Source organism: Nothoprocta perdicaria, unplaced genomic scaffold (assembly GCF_003342845.1).
Source record: "Nothoprocta perdicaria isolate Ctin4 unplaced genomic scaffold, notPer1 scaffold_12, whole genome shotgun sequence".
NCBI lineage: Eukaryota > Metazoa > Chordata > Aves > Tinamiformes > Tinamidae > Nothoprocta > Nothoprocta perdicaria.
In genome coordinates this window covers 4,431,448-4,449,992 of record NW_020454316.1, presented here as the reverse complement: position 1 = coordinate 4,449,992, position 18,545 = coordinate 4,431,448, and the positions used below count along the sequence as shown (strand labels likewise).

At 44.8% G+C, this 18,545-nt stretch overlaps 1 protein-coding gene across 1 annotated transcript in view; it reads right to left on the bottom strand.

Annotated features, from left to right (window-relative positions):
- The window catches only part of MAD1L1 (mitotic arrest deficient 1 like 1), a 232,828-nt gene that overhangs the window by 51,922 nt on the left and 162,361 nt on the right, over nt 1-18,545 (bottom strand). The window contains exons 13-14 of the mRNA XM_026053930.1: nt 14,032-14,120; nt 5,972-6,062 (exon numbers count right to left, since the gene is read on the bottom strand). Of these exons, the coding sequence (XP_025909715.1) occupies nt 5,972-6,062; nt 14,032-14,120 (180 nt within the window). The remainder of the gene's footprint in view (nt 1-5,971; nt 6,063-14,031; nt 14,121-18,545) is intronic.

Genomic DNA, 18,545 nt, shown 5'->3' with positions numbered 1-18,545 from the left:
CTGTGTTTTATGCGAGTTATTGGGCCAATAATTACTGGCACATGGCATAAACTTAGCGACGGCAACATAGATGTTTTCAACATATAACTACTCAGTGTTTTGAGCAAAACTATGGAATGACCCAAAGAATGGCAGCAAGTGCTCACTCTCTGACACATACTTGAGCAGGTACACCCTTCCTTATACCAGCAAAAGCTTGGTGCAGTCTGTCAAATTCAGAAGAAACTCTTTGTATGTAAAAAATGAGCAATAAGTCTGATAAAACTGAGCAAGAGCCCAAGGAAAGGCTCCCGGATTGCTCTGCCCCATGGGCACTTCCGCACATCACCAGGAAGCTCAGCGTAGGGCTGAGCAGGACAGCCTGAGCTTCTGAAGGCCCGGCAGCACTTTGGGTTTAGTTTATCGTATTTTTATTAAGTCTCCCACTGGAATTGCTCAGCTATCCTATCTTGTAATTGAATCCCTCCAAATTACACAAAAATCTGTTTCTTCAAAAATCTGTTTCTTCAGTCAGTGAAGGAATTTTTGCCTTGCCAAAAGTTCTTCCTGATTCAAGAGAAAAAAGGGGTTTGCACAAATCCATCCAAGGAGCCCTTACTTAAAAAAATTTCAGCAAGGAGGGCAAGCTGTGGCACAGAGGCTAGCGGGTTGCAGCGTGCACAAAGCCAGAAAAGCGAAAGAAAGGAAGTTTGTGAAAGGGAAAGTATCCAGATAATCCAATAAGAAGACTCATGAACATTTGAGAGGTCAATTAAGGAACCTTGAAAAGTTGACAATGTCCCTTTAAGCTTTATAACAGTGTAAATGATTCATTCATCATTCTTCACTGGTCACATAATGAACAGTTAGGCTATTAAATGACCTCAACTTTGCTTCGGGCTCTTAACTTCAAGCTAGTTACTGCCTGGCCGCCGAAGACCTAACTATAAAATGAGTCATTAATGCTTAAAAAGGAGAAAAGTTCCCTGTCCGCCATAGGGGATCACACAGAGGAATCTGTGCTTGGAGCACAGCGCCCAGTGCTCATCTGCTGGTTCCTCAAATACAACACTAGAAAAGGGGGACACCAGGCCAGTCAGAAAGACTACGAAGAAAAGGGGGAAAAAAAGAAAAAGCTGTAAAAGGGATGATAACAATGGCAAAGATGGAAATTTCGAACTGCTGGACAAATCTTACTGAACATCTCAGAATATATCAGTCAAGCTATGCTGGCATGACAATTAGCCATGAATGTCTCTGATGGCATGAGGTGCTCTCCAGCAGTCCCCAGGTGCTTTGTGGATTCTTCCTTCTCTCCCAATATCATAATTTAGGCTGATTAGCAGACAGAGCTGCTTCTGAGGAGTGTTCCCACACGATGTGTTACCAAACTACATCCAGCCTTAAAGTTCTCATTTTTATGCACAGTTTTAGCTGGGACTTTTATTCAGGAGAACTCTAGCTAAGAGGGGGCCACAACAAGCCACCTTTATGCTGGTTCCTGGGACTAGGGGCCCAAAGCCAACCAGTTTGTGCCAAACCCTGAACCTTTCGCACAGCTCAACTACCCCATAGAGTCTTAGTCCCCAAGATCTCCTGAGTTTGTGTGACCCTGTTCACATTTCCTTGACTGACACCAATCACATGAGAGTCCTTCTACTCAGAAAAAAATAAGAAAATGAAGATCCCTTCCATTTGGTGTCATAAATACAAACACATGCAGATATACGAAAGGATGAGGGTGCTCCTCTGGTTATCAGACTGGAAAGTTTCTAATCCTCAACACATCTTAGTATAAAATATAGATATATATATACATACACACATACACACACACTCACTCATGTATATCTGCCTACCTTTTATCTGCACAGCTTCATAGCTCCAGTTCTCTGAGCTCTAACTGCAGTTTTATCTTCCTCACCAACCAGCTGTGAACTAATTATGAGAAGCTCTAACTAGTCCTGCTCCCTCTGCAAGCATATGGAGCCAATTAAGTCCAACTGCAGCTGATTTTAATCAATCTGCCTTGAAGCAGCCAAACTTGAAGAATCTCTTCTCCTTCAAGACCAAGAGCAGAGGAGAGCAGGAAAAGCAGGAGAGTAGTATTTGCATAAGGAACACTTCACATCCGCTTGCTTGCCGGTGAACACGAGGCTCCTAGCAGTAAGAAATGCTAATTGAACCCTCTCCACAAGTCTTTCCTTCCACTTTACCCAAAAAGCACTGATTTGATTCGTCTCTTTTGCTCTAAGCTGCCCTTTTCCTCCAGCAAATCGGGAAGACAGTCCAGATCATTTCGGATAACCCAACAAACCAAACCCTTTACTAAAGTCTTGGCAACTCTGCCCAGCATACGCCAAGGAATAACACTGCATTTGCTTTCTCATGTTCAAGAGTATCAACTTTTTTGGTTTCATTGAAGGAGAGGCGGGTAGGGGTTAGGAGATAAAACTGTCTGGTTAAACTTGCTCTTTTCACGTACTAATTGAATTTCTCTCCCGAGACGCTGTTGCAATGTTTTCCTTAAGATAATGTCCTGGGTGATGGCCGAGGGAAGCACCCTCAGCAGGATATCATTTCTCTACAACCCCACCACTTCCTGTGTATTTGCAATCCGAGGGTTTTATTAGCCGTAAAGATCTGACCAGCGAGTAATATCCATGCTAAAGTCTTTATACCAGTGAAGGAAAATCAATGCAACCTGCAGCCTGATGTCAAGAGCCAAGAGGTGTTGGAAGAGGGGGGCTGTGGTGGTGGAAACTGTCTCCAGCCATAATTCAAGCTGTCCCCACACAAGGGGAGAAGACAAAGAGATGTCAAATGCTATACACGCTGCTGCAGATAGCCATCAATATCTCCATTTCTTTACCTGCTAATGCAGAGCTGAGGGAGCACAAATTTCATACCTATCTAACATAAAAGTGCGTTTCAATGTGCACACTTGCCCTGCGGTCAGTCAGTGCGGGTTCAAGGTAGCTCAAGAATAGCCCATTGGTAAAAGCAGCCAGAGCAGAGATGGGTGAAAGCCACGTGCTGCTCCTCAGGTACAAAAGGATGCGACAGGAGGCAAACATTTTTAAAGCAGAACTCCTTTCCACACATCTTACAGCTAAGCCTTGACAGTTCTGAACTCTGGGTTACTAAAGACTGGCCGTATCCTCTCACATTTTGTTCACTGCACATGGCTTCGTGAACTAAATGGACTTCGGTTCAGCATGGTGTAAGAGCAGCCAAAGCCTCATTTCTAAATCTTGGTTCTTCTTCCAAATTCACCTGTAATACATACCATCTATGTACCTTTCATGTAGTAGCTAAATGAAACTAGCTACTAAAATAGCATGTATTCCCCTGAATATCTACCGAGTGGCAAGAAGGTGAGGGTAGAGAGAGATCTGGAGATCTTTCAAACCCACCTGGATGCCACCCTGTGCCCCGTGCTTTGGGTGTCCCTGCTGGAGCAGGGGGGTTTGGACTAGATGATCTCTAGAGCTCCCTTCCAATCTCAACCATTCTGTGATTCTGTGCGATACTGTGAGTATATAATAATATTTTTCAGCATATTTCTCAGCAATGATGGAAGAGGTGAATTTCTAAGCTCATTCCTAAATTAATGGGTTTGAGCTGTAAGAAATCATTTCCAATGCACTTATGAAATAGTCATTCTAAGCTTCTTGGGCTGTCAAAGTATCTGATACTCCAGCTGAATAAAAAAGATTCACATAGTTTCACTGGGAAGGTTGATGCTTTACCCTCCAAGGAGTGCTGAAATTTTGACCACTGATTGACACTGGCACCTTGGCATTCAACTTATATTCCTGTAATATGTTCTTCTCCTCACTGCTGCTTTGGAGAAGATATTTTTGGCAGCCAATCCGCTAAGACACAGAGTGAAGTGAGAAGCTAAGGAAGAATAGAGCAACCTCCCGGTTAAATAAAGAATTAAAGCCATGTCCTCAGCTTCGGCAAAGCAGATGTGAGGGCACCATTACCTTAATTCAGCTCACTAACTAGCCATTATGGGGACAGGCAGATTTCTCTTTCCCAGACTTGCTAAGCAAGACAATCGTATTCTTTACCTTCTTCTGCACCTTCATATTATCTCATCCTCTCCATAAATGTTTTCTCTGCTCTGACTGCAAGTCCTTCCCCTTCTCCCCTGCCTTGCTCCACAACGCCCCGACGTGCACAGCACCAGCTTGCAAGAGAGAGCTCCTGAGCTACCACACTGGGAATCCTGCGACGAGCTACCGAGGTGTTTTTGGTGAGCAGTGCAATTGTTATTGTGCCACCCAAGCCTTCCTATACAAGGAAAAAGCATCTCTACCATAACATGATGGTCCCATTTTGTCCCGAGTTGTCACTGTTTTACATTCTTACTCTGAAAGCTCAGCTAGCAGAATGCTGCTGATCTCCTCTACAGGTGACCAGAAGGCAGATATTAAGCAGGACTAAACTGAAGGGTAGTCTTTCCTCAAAGTGGACTCTAAAATGCTTGGGATTTGCTGTCTCAAGAGCTACATTATAGTCTCAGCAATACAAATAAAGCAGAGCACGTCTAGACACCGACAAGAAAACAGGAACTTCTCTGGTCAGGACCACTTGGCAAGTCAGGAGCTGTTGTGAGACAATGATGACATTAAATGTGATCGGAGTGAGCTGCACCCTATTCGGAAGCCAAAGCTGCTGTTGGGTGTGCTGGAGACCTCAGCATCCAAACACCAGCCCAAAGCTTTCATCTCCTGATGACTGCAACCCAATTAAAGGGGAGCCGGGTGACAGGTTTCACACTAAACGTGGCTCAGCAGAGATGCTCAGCAGCTCTTAGCTCCCCGCTTTATCTAAGCTGTCACTTCCCCTGTCTCTAGGAACTGGTAGTTAAAAAAAAAAAAATCAAAACTTTGATTTGTGTCTAATAGGTGTCAAGATAAAAATCAATGGTCTGTCTGAAATCTAGGTAATTTCAAAGCTGCAGGTATTCTACCATGAAACAACTCACACAAAAAGAAAAGAAAAAAAAGACAAGAAAGAAAAATACAGAAAAATTAAGAGAATAAAATGCTACAACATTGGATTGTTCAGCATACCAGACAGAACAGAAGGGAGAGATACCACAACTCAGGGCTGGATGGGCTTTGATTAATCAAACAGGTTCAGGTTCCAGCTCAGTCTAGCACCTTTCAAACAAGAAATATTTGAAAAGCTTCAAACAGTTCTCATTCCCTCTCTGCACAGGGAAGGCATTATCAAAATGAAATCAGCCTGAACAGACAGTCCACCAGACTGCTGACGGCTCCCCCTCCGCCCTCAGCAAGGGCAAAAATTCCCTGACGTTACTAGAAGGCAAATCTGAAGACCTCCTGCCATACAGGACAGCACCTACCGCAGGAAAAGAATCATGAAAGCGCCTACATTAAGACAACAAAAGCAACACACTGTTTTACCCTGCTGATTCCACATCTTCTCCCTCTCCTTTCTGTGGTCTGCAGGATGCTGTCCTGTCATCTTCTCAACAGCACTGATGCTTCATGGCTTGGAAAACTCTAACCTAATGAGGGAAGTCCTTGTCTCTCCTACTGAAAACGGCAATGGAGTTATCAAAATAGACAGACCTCAAATTTTCTTAACTACTACTGGTTGATAAGCCTGGTCTGCACATCTGCTTTGGCATGAATGAAGTTGCAAACTGATGATTTATGTCAGGAGAGTTTTCTAACACAGAGTGTTTTTTAATATTCTGAAGAAGAAAAAGAAGAGGCTCCGGACATATATAGGATATATGTATAGGAAAAAGGCAACTGCTCTCATGTGATCGAACCTGACACCAAAGCACACCCATACCATGTTCAAGCAAAGACAAGGTGAGTTGGTGCAGCCTGCACACACTTCCTAAAGCAGCCTTGCCCAGCCTGAGGAGAGCTGTGCTGTGAGGTCCCCTTGGAATGGATCGTGTCAGGTTCTGCAGCCTTTCTGGACCTGCTGCATCTCCTACCTGCAGAGTGAGCTTCTCCAGCCTCATTTCCAGAGCTCTGTTCTCCTCTTCCAGCTTGCTGCGTTCAGCTTCCAGCTCTTCGATTTTCAGCCTGGAGGAAAGGAAAGGTAATAAATGCTATGTCCCACCACACATCATCAAGTAAAATGGGGAAACACAAACACTGGCAGATTCCTCCTGTGTTAAATATCACAAAGCTATAGTAATGAGATAATTAAAACATATGATTAAAAGATACAACATTAGATGATTAACATAAGATTAAAAGAATGTATAATTAAAACAGACCACTTCAGTATACATCATATTCAAATGAGAAAGTACCTGAACCAGAGACCGAGTCTGGACCATCATGTTTAATAACCACCAACAGCTAAAATCTCCATGAATATGTCAAATCTCCTTTTGATTTGATTTATACTTTTGGCCTTCACAACATTCCTTGGCAGAAAGTTCCACAATTTAATTACGTGCTGTATGAAAAATTGTTCATTTTGTTTTATACTTCACATGCGATTACTTTCCTGAGTACCTGATAGTTCTGCTATGAAAAGTTGTGCATAATTGCTCCACACTCCCCTTCTCTACTAGCGCTTTACAGGCCCCCTCTATTATTTCCTGAAGAATCTCCATTTAGTCTTTCCTCCCATCAAGGCTTTTCCACATTTCTGCTCATCTTTTTACTGCTCTTCTTTGTAATTCTGTAAGTTTTATGCAGACTTTTGATTATGAGGAAAGCTAGATGTGCACACAATACTCATACATTCAGTACTACCATGAGAGATTCTATTTTCTTCTCAATTTCTTTCCTATACACAAACCTCTCTCTGTGTTGGACAACAAGCTCCCGACAAAAACTATACTGGGACCCACTGGAAAACCCTCTACATTGTGAGGATTTATTATTTATTCTTTGATTTTCTGTATTTGAACTTTCTGTAGCATAAACTAACATAAACAAATTAACGGAGGGAAGCTACAGCATATTTTATGAAACACAAAGATATTGTCCCTGGGTCAGAAAGTGCTGGAGATGATCCAATGGGAGACCTTCCTAGCAGAGCATCACAGCAGGTTTGTCCTGCTCATATGCTTCTCTGCAGACCATCACTGCACGGAGCACACTGGGACATCCAACCCTGCGCAGTTTTTATATTCTCACAAAGAACCTTCTTTATTCTGTCAGAAAAAGCTTCTTTAAGACCTTTGGCTGAAAGCTCTTTGAAAAGTCAAATATATAATATCAGCCATATCAGCTTTAGCCAAACGATGGCTGAATCCTTCAGAGGACTCTGGCAGACTTGCTAGGCATGACAAATTATTTCAAAACGTGCAGCAGAACATTTCTGCTTGCATTTAAATACAGAGCACAAAAACCTTAATATTGCTTCAAGAACCTCACCTTTTGCATTTTAACTTCTTGTGATTAACAGTGCAGCTAACGCATATTAACACTGATCTTGGCAGCTGATTTTCTCAGGACCCTTTTCTAGAATATTTTAAACATTCTCCTGATAATACTTGCTTTCAAAATGATCCAAATTAAGCTGAAAATCCTTGTACCATGAGAATAAACAATATGCCCATCTGCCAGTTCAGAAATTATCATGCAGCAGAATATTCAGGTGCAGCTCCGGAGCCACCTCTCTTATTGATTAGACACATAAGAGGGAAAACTTGCAAAACTTTTCCAGAGAACTTGGTTGAAAGTTCAACATGTTCAGCATAAAAATGTCTGCTTTATAAATATGTAGCTTGAATTGCTTAAATTATTTGTAAGCCTGACCCCTGCTGGTAATTTTCAGATATTATAAAATCTCTTTTTTTCATTCTTGGAAGCTTCTAAAATGCACGGAAGTGGCTTTTAGCATTGTCTAGGCCATTAAAAAGGATCATCAATAATCTCCAGAGGAGACACAGAGCCAACGAGGACGAAGGGTACTGAAGAAGCAGAAGACTGAAAAGGTCGGGGGAAAAAAAATGGAAATTCAAAGTGGAATTAATGCTTTTGGCCGCGCACTTCTAAGTGGATTGCAGAGCAGGCCAGGGCAGAGCAGCGTTTCCCCGCGCGGAGCAGCAGCCTGGCAGCTCCGCAGGGGCAGCACCAGGCACAGTGGCTCTCACGAGCGCTTTGCACCTATTGACTCATGGAATTTTAATTTAGGAAAAAATTCTTGCCGCCTGCTATCCCATATAAGCCACGAGGTTTCGACCAGCTGCCCATATAAGTCCCTCTCCGCAGGGAGGCTGGTGCCTGGATCCTTTGCTGGATCTCCCTGGATCCCCAAAACCACACACAGCCCATTCCACAAAGCGCTTCCAAAAAATCAGGGACATCATTGATCAAGGGAGGCTCAAGTGATCCTACTTCTAATGATGCCGGCACTTTCATCCACCTCAGCAGCTGCTCTTCACCATATCCCACCTGGGACACCTAGACCTGCACCCCAATTTGTACTGGGTGGCAGAGAAGCCACCAGTGGGGCCCCCGCAACCCCAACCCCTTCCCGCTCTGCCTGGCCGCTGCTTCCTCCGGCCCGGCAGCCGAGCACTTCCCTGCATCCTCCTGGCAGCACCGGGAGGTTTGGCAGCACTCGCCACTCCTTTGCACTACTTACCCCACTCCTAACCTATTTTTAACACTGCTAAGTGTCCTGCAGCTCCAGCAGGAAAGCACTAAGAACCATTAGCAAACGGTCTGCAGGATTCTGTCTTGGCTTACCGGCCCTGGGGAGCACTTCCCAGTGGTTAGAGAGAGAAGCAGAGGGAAATCCTGGCTATATATAAACACAGCGGAGCATTTGCAGCTGGCCGGTAAGATACGGCAGTCAAATATTGAAAAATATTTACTTGCTTGGCGCTTGAATTTGTCATCCAAGTAAATTCAGGTACAGGGCCAGCCCGGTGCTGCCTCCTCATCCTCCCGCTATCCAGGGACATCCACGGTGAGAAATGTAATGTCTATTTTTTCCACCAATTTGCATGCCTCAACTCGCTACTTGTGAAAGTTGCTTTCAAGGAGGAAGAACAATCCAAGATAAATTCACTTGAGAAAAACAAAATGTAAAGGAAGATCTGGGTATAATCAGCTCTCAATTTAATGTGTGAATGTTGGGGCTCGTTTACACAGCAGCTCTGTGACATGAGGCAGGAAGAAACATTCATTCCTTTATAAAGGATTGAGAGCATTCTGAACTTCAGTGATACGGGGGAAAACGTTTGGATTGATTTCTGGAAAATCTACTGGCTTATTCTATGTGCAGAAGTTTGAAAACGTGAAAACAAACTCTGGGAAAGATCACCTCAAATTTCTGGAAGGCTTTTTCTGCATCAAAGGCAGACAACTTAACCCAGGGAGAAGCCTCTGAAGGCACAAGGTTAATCAAGTAGTCTCAGCAGGCTTTCGCAACCTCTCATCCTACGCAAGAACAGATAAATTTGTATTTGCTCCAAATGGTGGATTTTCCCATTTCCCCAAACTGAGCTTTATATCGTATCCACTGCATATTTACTGTCCCAAGGTGGTAGGAACAACAAAAAGGACAAAAAAAAAACCCTGCAGCTCCAGCAGACCCTTTTAACTGAAATGACATCTGTGACAACCAGGAGGTACCACACCATGCACGGCCAGTCTTGCAGGTGAACACTCTAGACTGCTCCTATGTTAGGATGGAAGAGATGAGACAGAAGAGAGGAGGAGGGCACAAATTTCAACAGCATCCAGGTACTTCCAAAAGTCTCACGCCACAGTTTCCCAGAGAGTTAACCCACCATTGCCCCCTTAGCCTTTTTCTTTGATGGTTTTTGATGTTTTCTGAGGTGGTACATGATGGCTTGTAGAATAGTGTGGGCATCAGAGAAGAGGGCTGGTCTTGCAGAGGCCCCATCTGCAGCGAGGACATGGCCATGTGGAAAACCTATTGCTGAACAGCAAACTACTGAATGGAGCAGAAAATGCATGTGTTGGGAAGACGCTATTAAGGGATCCAGATGGCACTGAGATGGTGTTAGAAGCACAGCAGAGAGAATTCCAGCAAGTGTGACTAATAGGCATTGGCAAGGACACGAATTTCTTTTGAGTTACTGTAACTCTACCCAGTCACTAAATCCACAGAAAACATTTAGGATTTACTGGGGTTGCAGTTTGACAGCAGAAAGGAAAAGTTCAGATTTGTTCCAGCTGAAAAGGTCCTTCAGCTGTTGCCACAAGTCTTCAGTAAAGTTTTTTCTTTTTTTTTTTAAATATATTACTTTTATTTATAGGTTCTGAAACATCAGTTTCTGCAGAGCTATCAGCATCCCTCTAAAACGTGCTAATGCCTAAATGCTCTCTGCTTTGCCATAGCCCACAGTACAAGAACTCAACAGCTTGACCACTTTTTCTTTCATAAGAGATCTGCAGAATATAAACAAATACGATTTCAGAGGGAGCAGCAAGAGGTGTGAGAAATGACAGCATTAGCACTGGCTTTTATTGTCTCTTCAGAAGTGATGATGCTGGGAGAGAGCTTCACATTTAAAGTTATAAAAGGTCTGACGAAAGAGCACTTTGTTCTCCAGAGAAGGAGAAAAACTGATAAAGTCTTTCAAGTTCCTCACCGAAAATTTACTTTCCATACTAAAGAAAAACGAGACAAAAGATATATTTTTAAAAACTCTCATTCACTCACAGGAGGTGAATACAGATTCAAAGGATTAATAGGGATTTTTTCTTCCCTTTTGTGTGTCTCCTGCTTTTGTTTTTAGAAGGTAGCTTCTAACCACGGGGTGGATATGGAAATGCCTGGAAGCTGGGAGTCCATTGCTGCTCTGCAGCCTCCTCTCCTTGGCTTCTGCTCGTTTGGCTCCATTTTTCACATTCCTTCATGACAGCAGCTAACTGGGGAGGCTGGGCTCGGTCCAGGAGAGCAGACGCGTCGTACTGTAGGTTAATGGGATTTCAAACACCATGATAAACTACAATAAGGGAAATAACTCCTTCATAAGCTGTGGGATTTCCTTCCCCACTTTCCAATTTGTGAAGTTTGCACTCATCTTCTCCCTGTTTTCTGCCACAATTAATTTGTGACAGCTCCTGCAGAAGGAAGGGAGCCCAGTAGAGCTCTTGCTCCTAGCGGCTCCACAGGTACCAGGTAGAATTGAGTTAGTGGCTCCTGTTGAGGCCCACAAGGACACAGCAGAAGGACGAGCAAAGCAAACCTAATCTCTAGCCATACTCATCCCTATTCTCCTCCAAACCTGGTCTATTCTTTAATCACAACTATCCAGCTCCCTTGTGCTGCCGGAGCGGACACAGCCAACCTGGCTGCCCACAGCACTCGGATCATGGACCACAGCAGATGGTCCTCATCCCAAAGCACAGGGAAAGATGGTGAGTGCTCATGAGTCCCTTTGAAAGGGAGCTTTCCCTTGCAAGGATGGAAGTTGGCCCAAGTTCTTGGCCAATGCACGGAATATGACAGAAAAAAATCAAAATTAGGCCCAATCCCACAAGAAAAATACTTTATACAAAGTCAATTCTGCAATGCAGAGAAGTAACGTGTGCTGCTGGCTGGGGTGTTTGGGAGTGTGATAAGAGACCTGAAGCAACAACAGTAGCCAACGGTGTGGAAAAAAGGAGCAAGAACTGGCTTAGCAGCTCTCAAGAAAGTCAGCAGAGAGAACACTTTGCACCAAACCATTTACTGATAGAAAACAAGAGCTGAGCAGCAAAAGGGTGATTAAAAGGGAAGAAATAAATGATTTTTAGAACAGCTCCGTAGCTAAACGACTAGCATCAGGGCTTGGGACAGGTATTTAAATCATCTGGTCTACCCTAAGAACAACAACAAAAGAGCAGTTCAGTACAAAGTGATACAAAAAAATCTGGTTTTAGATACTGTGTCTGTGGTTTCTGTGCACCCGTAGCCCCAGGAGCCTGCAGAACCGAAATGGGAAACAGAAGAAAAGACAAAATATCACAGAAAAACAATTCCAGAAGCTTAGCCTCTTTGCCGAAACTGCTTCCAGTGTATTGCTACACATCGTTAATGGCTTTACTGGGAACGGGCCTCTCTTTCTGTAAGACTTTTTATGGAGACCTTGTCACAATTTCATGAAGGGGAGAGAGAGATGAGATTAGTGGTCTAAGAAATTAAACAAGAAGAGGGAAAACAAGAAGGGGGGGGGGCGGGGAGAGAGATTATAGTGGGGTTTAGAGCTTGCTTTGTGCAGAACCCAACACACAGAGCACCACAATAACGTAAGGACTTGGCACGGGTTTGTTCCCGTTGTCCCAGGGCAGGAAACGGGCTGTAATTCGGGGCGAGGCAGACGTCTCCATCCCCTCTGTCAATGTGAAGCAGTCCTGGACTACGTGGCAAGCAGCTCTTCCCCCTACACTCACTGCCCCTGAAGCTGCTCAGTTAATAGATGGCAAACGCTGCTCACTGAAGATAAACACTGAATAATGAGCCTTGGAGGTGAAAATAAAGAGACTGAACGTCTCCGACATGAAAAGGTGCTGCAGCCCACGCCAGTGCAGGGAAAAGACTGAGGAGTTACTGTGGAAATACTCTGAACACCCTCAGCTCCCAGCAGACGGCAAACAGGATGCTGCTCTTACTGATAGAGAGGCATAATATTAATCAGGAGTGATGGGTTTTATGTTGTTGAGGAGGTGCTGAATAGCAGCAGCCGCATAAACATTGGGTTTCAGCGGGTCTAGTGTCCCTCGGAAAGGCAAAATCTGACTGAGCTCAGGTCTGACCACTCACAGCAAGCAAAATAAAACGGAGAAAGATTTGTGCTCGGAGAGAGGGAAGCCACAGCGTGTTGTCCCCTACCAGAACTCCAGCATCTGATGGAACAAAAGCTGCCGCCCGCCTGGCTCCTCAGAGCTGCGGCACCAGCCTGAGGGAACGACGCTCCCGGAGTGAGTCCCTAAGATCAGGTTTACAGCTCCACAACGTATTGGAATAGCTTAGCTGAACATGTGTTATTTTCAAACACCTCCCATTCTGCTCTGGAACTGGGCTTTCAAAGCTGTAAAACAAGCTCCAGAGGCAAAGCACAAGAGCAAAGTCATAACATCCAGGCCAGTAATTTCTGCTTGCTGCAAGATACTGCTTGCTGCAAGAGCCAGCTTTGAGTCCTAAGAGGCAGTAACACTTCATAGTGCCGCAGCTGAAAATGTAGGAGAATTAAGAGGAGAAACTCCAGCCAAAGTCTTACATCAGCTGGGAATAAAAAGCTCGGCCTGTCAAGATCTAATTGATTTGCTCAGTTTAAATAAAAGGAATTTTACTAAACATCTGAAAACAGATGAACTTTTCTGCATTCAGTATTTATTGTGTCATCTTCTTTGGAATGGAAGCTGTAAATGCTTTAATAAATACGTAGAAAGGTTGTCTAGCTCCATAGTGGCTTTTGTACATGCTCATGTATCCTCTGCTGAAACGCTGTTTTGTAACTTCTCTTTCACTGAATCACAACAGGTACCCCTCTGCCATCTCCAGCAATGCACCAGGGGAAACATCCCCCTTTTATCTGCAGTGCTACATGCATATCAGCATTACAAAAGGTGGATTCTAAACCTCTTTACACACTTGCCAACAGATCCTGTATTTGCAGTCCAGATTGAGTCAAAGAAAGAAGCAAACAGCAGTGCTGTTTCCACAGGGGAAGAAGTCAATAGGAGAAACAGTGATGCAGAAGCCACTGTGATATGAACTATGGAGTGTAAGAGACCCCGAACAGATTTATATAAAGAGCTAGTAGTCTGCTGAAAGAGAGAAAAGGTTATAAGGTATTTAAAGGCAGAAAAGACTCAGAGCTGGTACTTTTTGTTAATGCTTCATGGATTTCTTACATCCATAAAGGCTAGTAGGAAAGTAAAAAGGGAGCTTGGAAAAAGAACACACTGTTTCAAAAATACAGGGAAAACGTGTTCTGATCAATGCTGCCACACTGTTCACTGAACAGTAGGCCATCAGGTAGCCTCTCTCTATAAATATATACCTAGGCAGTCTACATGTATATTCTTTTTGCATGCATGCACAGAGGTTCAACAGGATGCCTACCTGAGGGCATCAACTTCCTCCTTAGTGATGAAGACGCTTTGATCGGTCGTGCACTCCTGGGACTTCAGGACCTTCATCTCCACCTCCAGCTGTGAAAGAGGAGAGACATTAGTCCATTTGACAGCAATGAGGGGGACTAGAGACCCGTGAATGGGACAGGAAGGCAGGGAGAACGACGACACCCTGCCCAGGCTGGATCCCTCCCGTGCCAAAGCCTTGGTTAATCCTGCGTCCCTTTTTGCAGTCTCTTTTGCCTCCCAATAACATTTTCTCCTAGGTAGATGAAATATAGAAAGATGTTTTTTTCCAAGTAGAGCTTCTGTTTCTCTAAAAGATAATTCCCCAACCTTTTCCCTCTGGATAAAGTGAGGTAAAGGAGTATTTGTTTGGAAGTAGGGGCCACTTGGTACCTGAGATTCGGTACTGGCCCTTCAACCTCCCTTTAGCATCAATTCCCCCCCAAAGAAATGAGCCCCTAGGAATTACGCTGCCTTGCTCTGGACTCATACACAGAATCCAAAAGATCGGGGAATATTTCCAACACTATCCAATACACACCTCTGGCTCAGGCTGCTCGGGTAGTTCTGGTAGAGCAAACAAACAATTAAGGATACTTTCTGCCTCTGGCCTTGTTCGAGAAGAAACTCGCAAGAAAATACTTGGCAACTCAGAAGATATGAAAACTTCTCACTCAGCTTCTTCCCTGCTCAGGCCCCCTGGCTGGGGAGGCCTCCGTATCCCTAATCCAGCTATGGAGTCGACGCACAGAGGAGGAAAAAACCCTATGTACATTACTTGTTTTTAAACCTCTCTCTCAGAGAATGAACCTTTATGAATTCTAAGCAGAGACAAACTGCTTAGAGGACAAACAATTCCTGTTCCAGCACCTTCCCCCAGCTTAAACCTCTTTCTCACTCATTCTTCAGATACTGCTTTCCTTTTGTCATCTGTCTTTCAGCACCTGATTACTAATTCCCCTAATAAATCCACGGACGCACACCCTATTTTCCACTCAGGCAGCAAACAATAAGCAATCCTACCTTAATTATAAATGCAAAGCGTATGACCACACAGGGCTCGGTGCTCAGCATCGGGGAAATAATCCATTAATTTGCCATTCCCTCCAACAGCACTGATTAGTCTTGGAGAGCAGAACCACACCGTGCCGACAAACTCCATGCAAAGGCACCACGAAATTCCCTAGTTTTACCAGGAAAGGGAATGTAGAGACACGCACAGTGACACTGCTCAGCAAGACGGGGAGTTTTGGTATAACACCTCTTTGCCCTTCATGTATAGCAGAAAAAGGAGGCAGCAGCTTAGGGAAGAGGAGGCAGGAAAGGGCCGCTCGGATGATCCTCCTTCCCCTTTCTGGGATCACAAGGACGGAGCAGGGTGGGAGGAAGAGGCTCTTGTGGAATTTCCCTCTCTAACCCCCTGCATCCTCCCACCACATGTCAAAATGCATCCAGGAAGAGAGGGAAAGCACAAGCCCACCTGCAGCATCAGCCTCTACAAATGTTAATGTATATTAGCCGGCTGATAAGATTATCACAGCCAGAAATGCTTCCCTCAATTTTCTGATACCGAGCTTATCTCTCCGAGCTTGGCCCATCACAGATGGCTGGGGATAAAGCAAGTGCTCCAGATAATTCCAGGAATGTGAATAAAAGGTACCGGGACAAGGAGCAGCCTTCAATTCCAACCTACTTCTAGCAGGAAAACATTCATTATAACTCCTGTTTCCCAGGCTGCTGGAGGCTGGATGGGTTTTGTTATAAGAGCTCGGTGCTGCTTTCTGGACCGCATATGGACAGCGGCTGAAGATAGAAGGGCTGGTAAATATGTTATTTATCACAGGCCAAGCGGGCACAGCCTTGAGTCCAACCGCCACCTGCTCGCTGACAAGGGCGGATAAATCACGGCTGCCTTCCCGGGAACGGCCAGGGATGCCGGGCTGGTCCCTGCCGTGGTGAACGGGGGGTCTATGGGGCTCGCAATGGACAGAGGGGGTAAAAACAGAGCGTGGAATGGGAAAAGGAGGCGGGAGAGCCAGTGGACGTGTGTTCAGTTGAGGGTCTTGCCTGATGTACAGCGGGGACTTGAGGGTGGCCTCAGTAAGAACGCAATGAGACTCCAGCATCCACGGCCTTGAAGCGGGAGGAAGAAAAGACGGGGGAGCCCAGGGCCTGCAGGGGCATTTCAAGCCATTTCTGTGTCCTCCCAACTTTGAAGCCTCCCCCAAAATCAACCCGGGCCATAAATTTGAGGTCCCTGAGTTGGGAGCAGAGACAAGGGCGCTGTGTCGACTTCATGAAACAAACTGGCTGGCACAGCTGTGGGTTTGCACCAACCTGCTTCCCTGAACTACCGGAGACTCCCAAGTTCATGGCCAAGGCACGACCTTGTCCCAAGGCAAGCTATTCCCAATTAACCTTCTATGAAAACCGGAAGTTAAAGTATTAGATAAATATTTCACTCCAAAAAATGCTGCTTGTTTCCTTCAATTGTTAGGAGTCCCTGCAAGGAAAACTTCCCCACCTGCCAATCTCACAGAGGATATTAAAGATGTTATTTATGTCTTTTCAGAGAGAAAAGTTAGTGGAGATAAGCTGAAGCAGCTTATTGTCGGCATCCAGTTCTGTTTTTCTGAAGGCGGCGCAAGCACAAAAGTTCTCACAAAACAAGAAATGCAGAGAAGAGCAAAAAGAGTGAAAAATAAGGAACCCGCGGTTAAAAATCTTCCTCTTATTTGCAGCTTCACCTGCTAGAGAATGACGAGCAGAGGACGATCTTATCAGCCCGACACACTCGCAGCAGCAACACGTTGTGGCTGCTGCCCTGCCTCATCGGACACTCACAGCAGCTCCGCGTCTGACACAACCAGGATAGGAAATGGGGAAAAAAAGTCTGGGAAACAACAGAAAGGAGTGAGGAAAAGTAGGCAACAGGAAGGCAGTAACAGAAGCCCCAAGCTGTATTTGAGGTAATTTTCTGCCCATGCAAGTCTAAGCGATGAGGAGGACATCCCTCTGATGGGGCTGCTCGGGGGTCCCTGCAGCAGCCCTGCTCTGTGGCGGGTTTGTGCCCCGGGCCCAGGGCAGAGGGACAGGACAGCCCGGCCCCTTGCTAGTTCTGCTGCCCCGTTTCCAGCCCATCACTTTTGCTCAATTAATTTCTGGTGCTAGGCTCCCTCCTTCACCAGATGCCACTTCACGCAGTTCAGCAAGCCTATGTTTGGTTTTGGGGACTAATTCTGTGTTTCTGTCCAAATTCTGCCAGCTGTTATCAATAATTTTATGATAACAGGCTGAGCTAGACTTTTCTCATTCTTGTTTTTGAATACATCAATGCAGTAGAAGCCTTCACCCAGGAGAGTGGGGAAAACAACAGCCTCTTGCTGCATTCCCTCTTTCTGTACTAACTAACCTAGGTCAAACATGCACCTATTAGCTCTCCCCTTTTAACTAATATTGAAAGCAGAGGGAGAATGTGGTCCTATAATTTCTACAGCCTTACAATATTGCATTTCTTACCCCAAAACTGCACAAGAGGAGCAAGGTACCTCCTAGAGCTCAGGATCAGCCCGGTGTGATGGCCCTTCTGCATGCAATATATTAGCAACTTGAAAAGAAGCCAAGCTGTTTTAAGTTACCCAAGGTTTTTATGACACCAAGAAAGGGCAGAATAATGAGTAATGTCAGGGCCCATGACTTGAGAATAAAACACGTAAACAGGTACTTAACATTTTAACTATGTAATGTTCTCTCCTCAGAGGCACTGGAGCCTCTTGCTCTCAGCCTAAATTGATCCCATTTATCCAGAACCTTTTCTGCTCTCTTTGACTTCACCATCATTAATTCCAGCCCAGCTTCACTGCTGTCAATAGAAAGTGATCAGGGCACATCTGCTATTTAAAATAACCTAAAATGTCCACGCACACAAATCTGTGCTGCACACAACCCCCCAAAAGGTGAAATGCAAATACTATCATTATAATTTACAAACCAAAAGCAGCAGGAGGAGGGGGAACATGGAAGAAATTTTGTACAGTGTGTAATTAAATGGAATATCTTCTTTCTGCCTTTACTTTTAAGCCTGCCTGGACAGGATTTCTGCATGGTGGTTCTGCTCCGAGTGCTAATGACATAGCAAACACCCACAGCAGGGTAAGAAATGTGCTCCCTCTGTTTTCCGCTTCTGTCGGAATCATTCAAATATCTTTGGGAAGAGAGCAGAAACAAAATTACAAACTCACCTCCTGAAAGCTGGAATAAACAGGTTCTTAACTTCAGAGATCTGATTTTTGGTCGTATTTCTGGCATTTGTTGTTTTCGACCCCTATCTGTCCCCGCTTGTGAGTCTCTGCGACACGGAGGGCCACTGCTCCTCCTGCTTGAGCCCAGGGGACACTGGTGCTCATGAAGCTCAGCATTTCCAAAGCCCACTTCCAAAATGGGAATTACTGTAGGATACAAACATCTAAACTAAATCAATCACCCTTGAAAACAGTA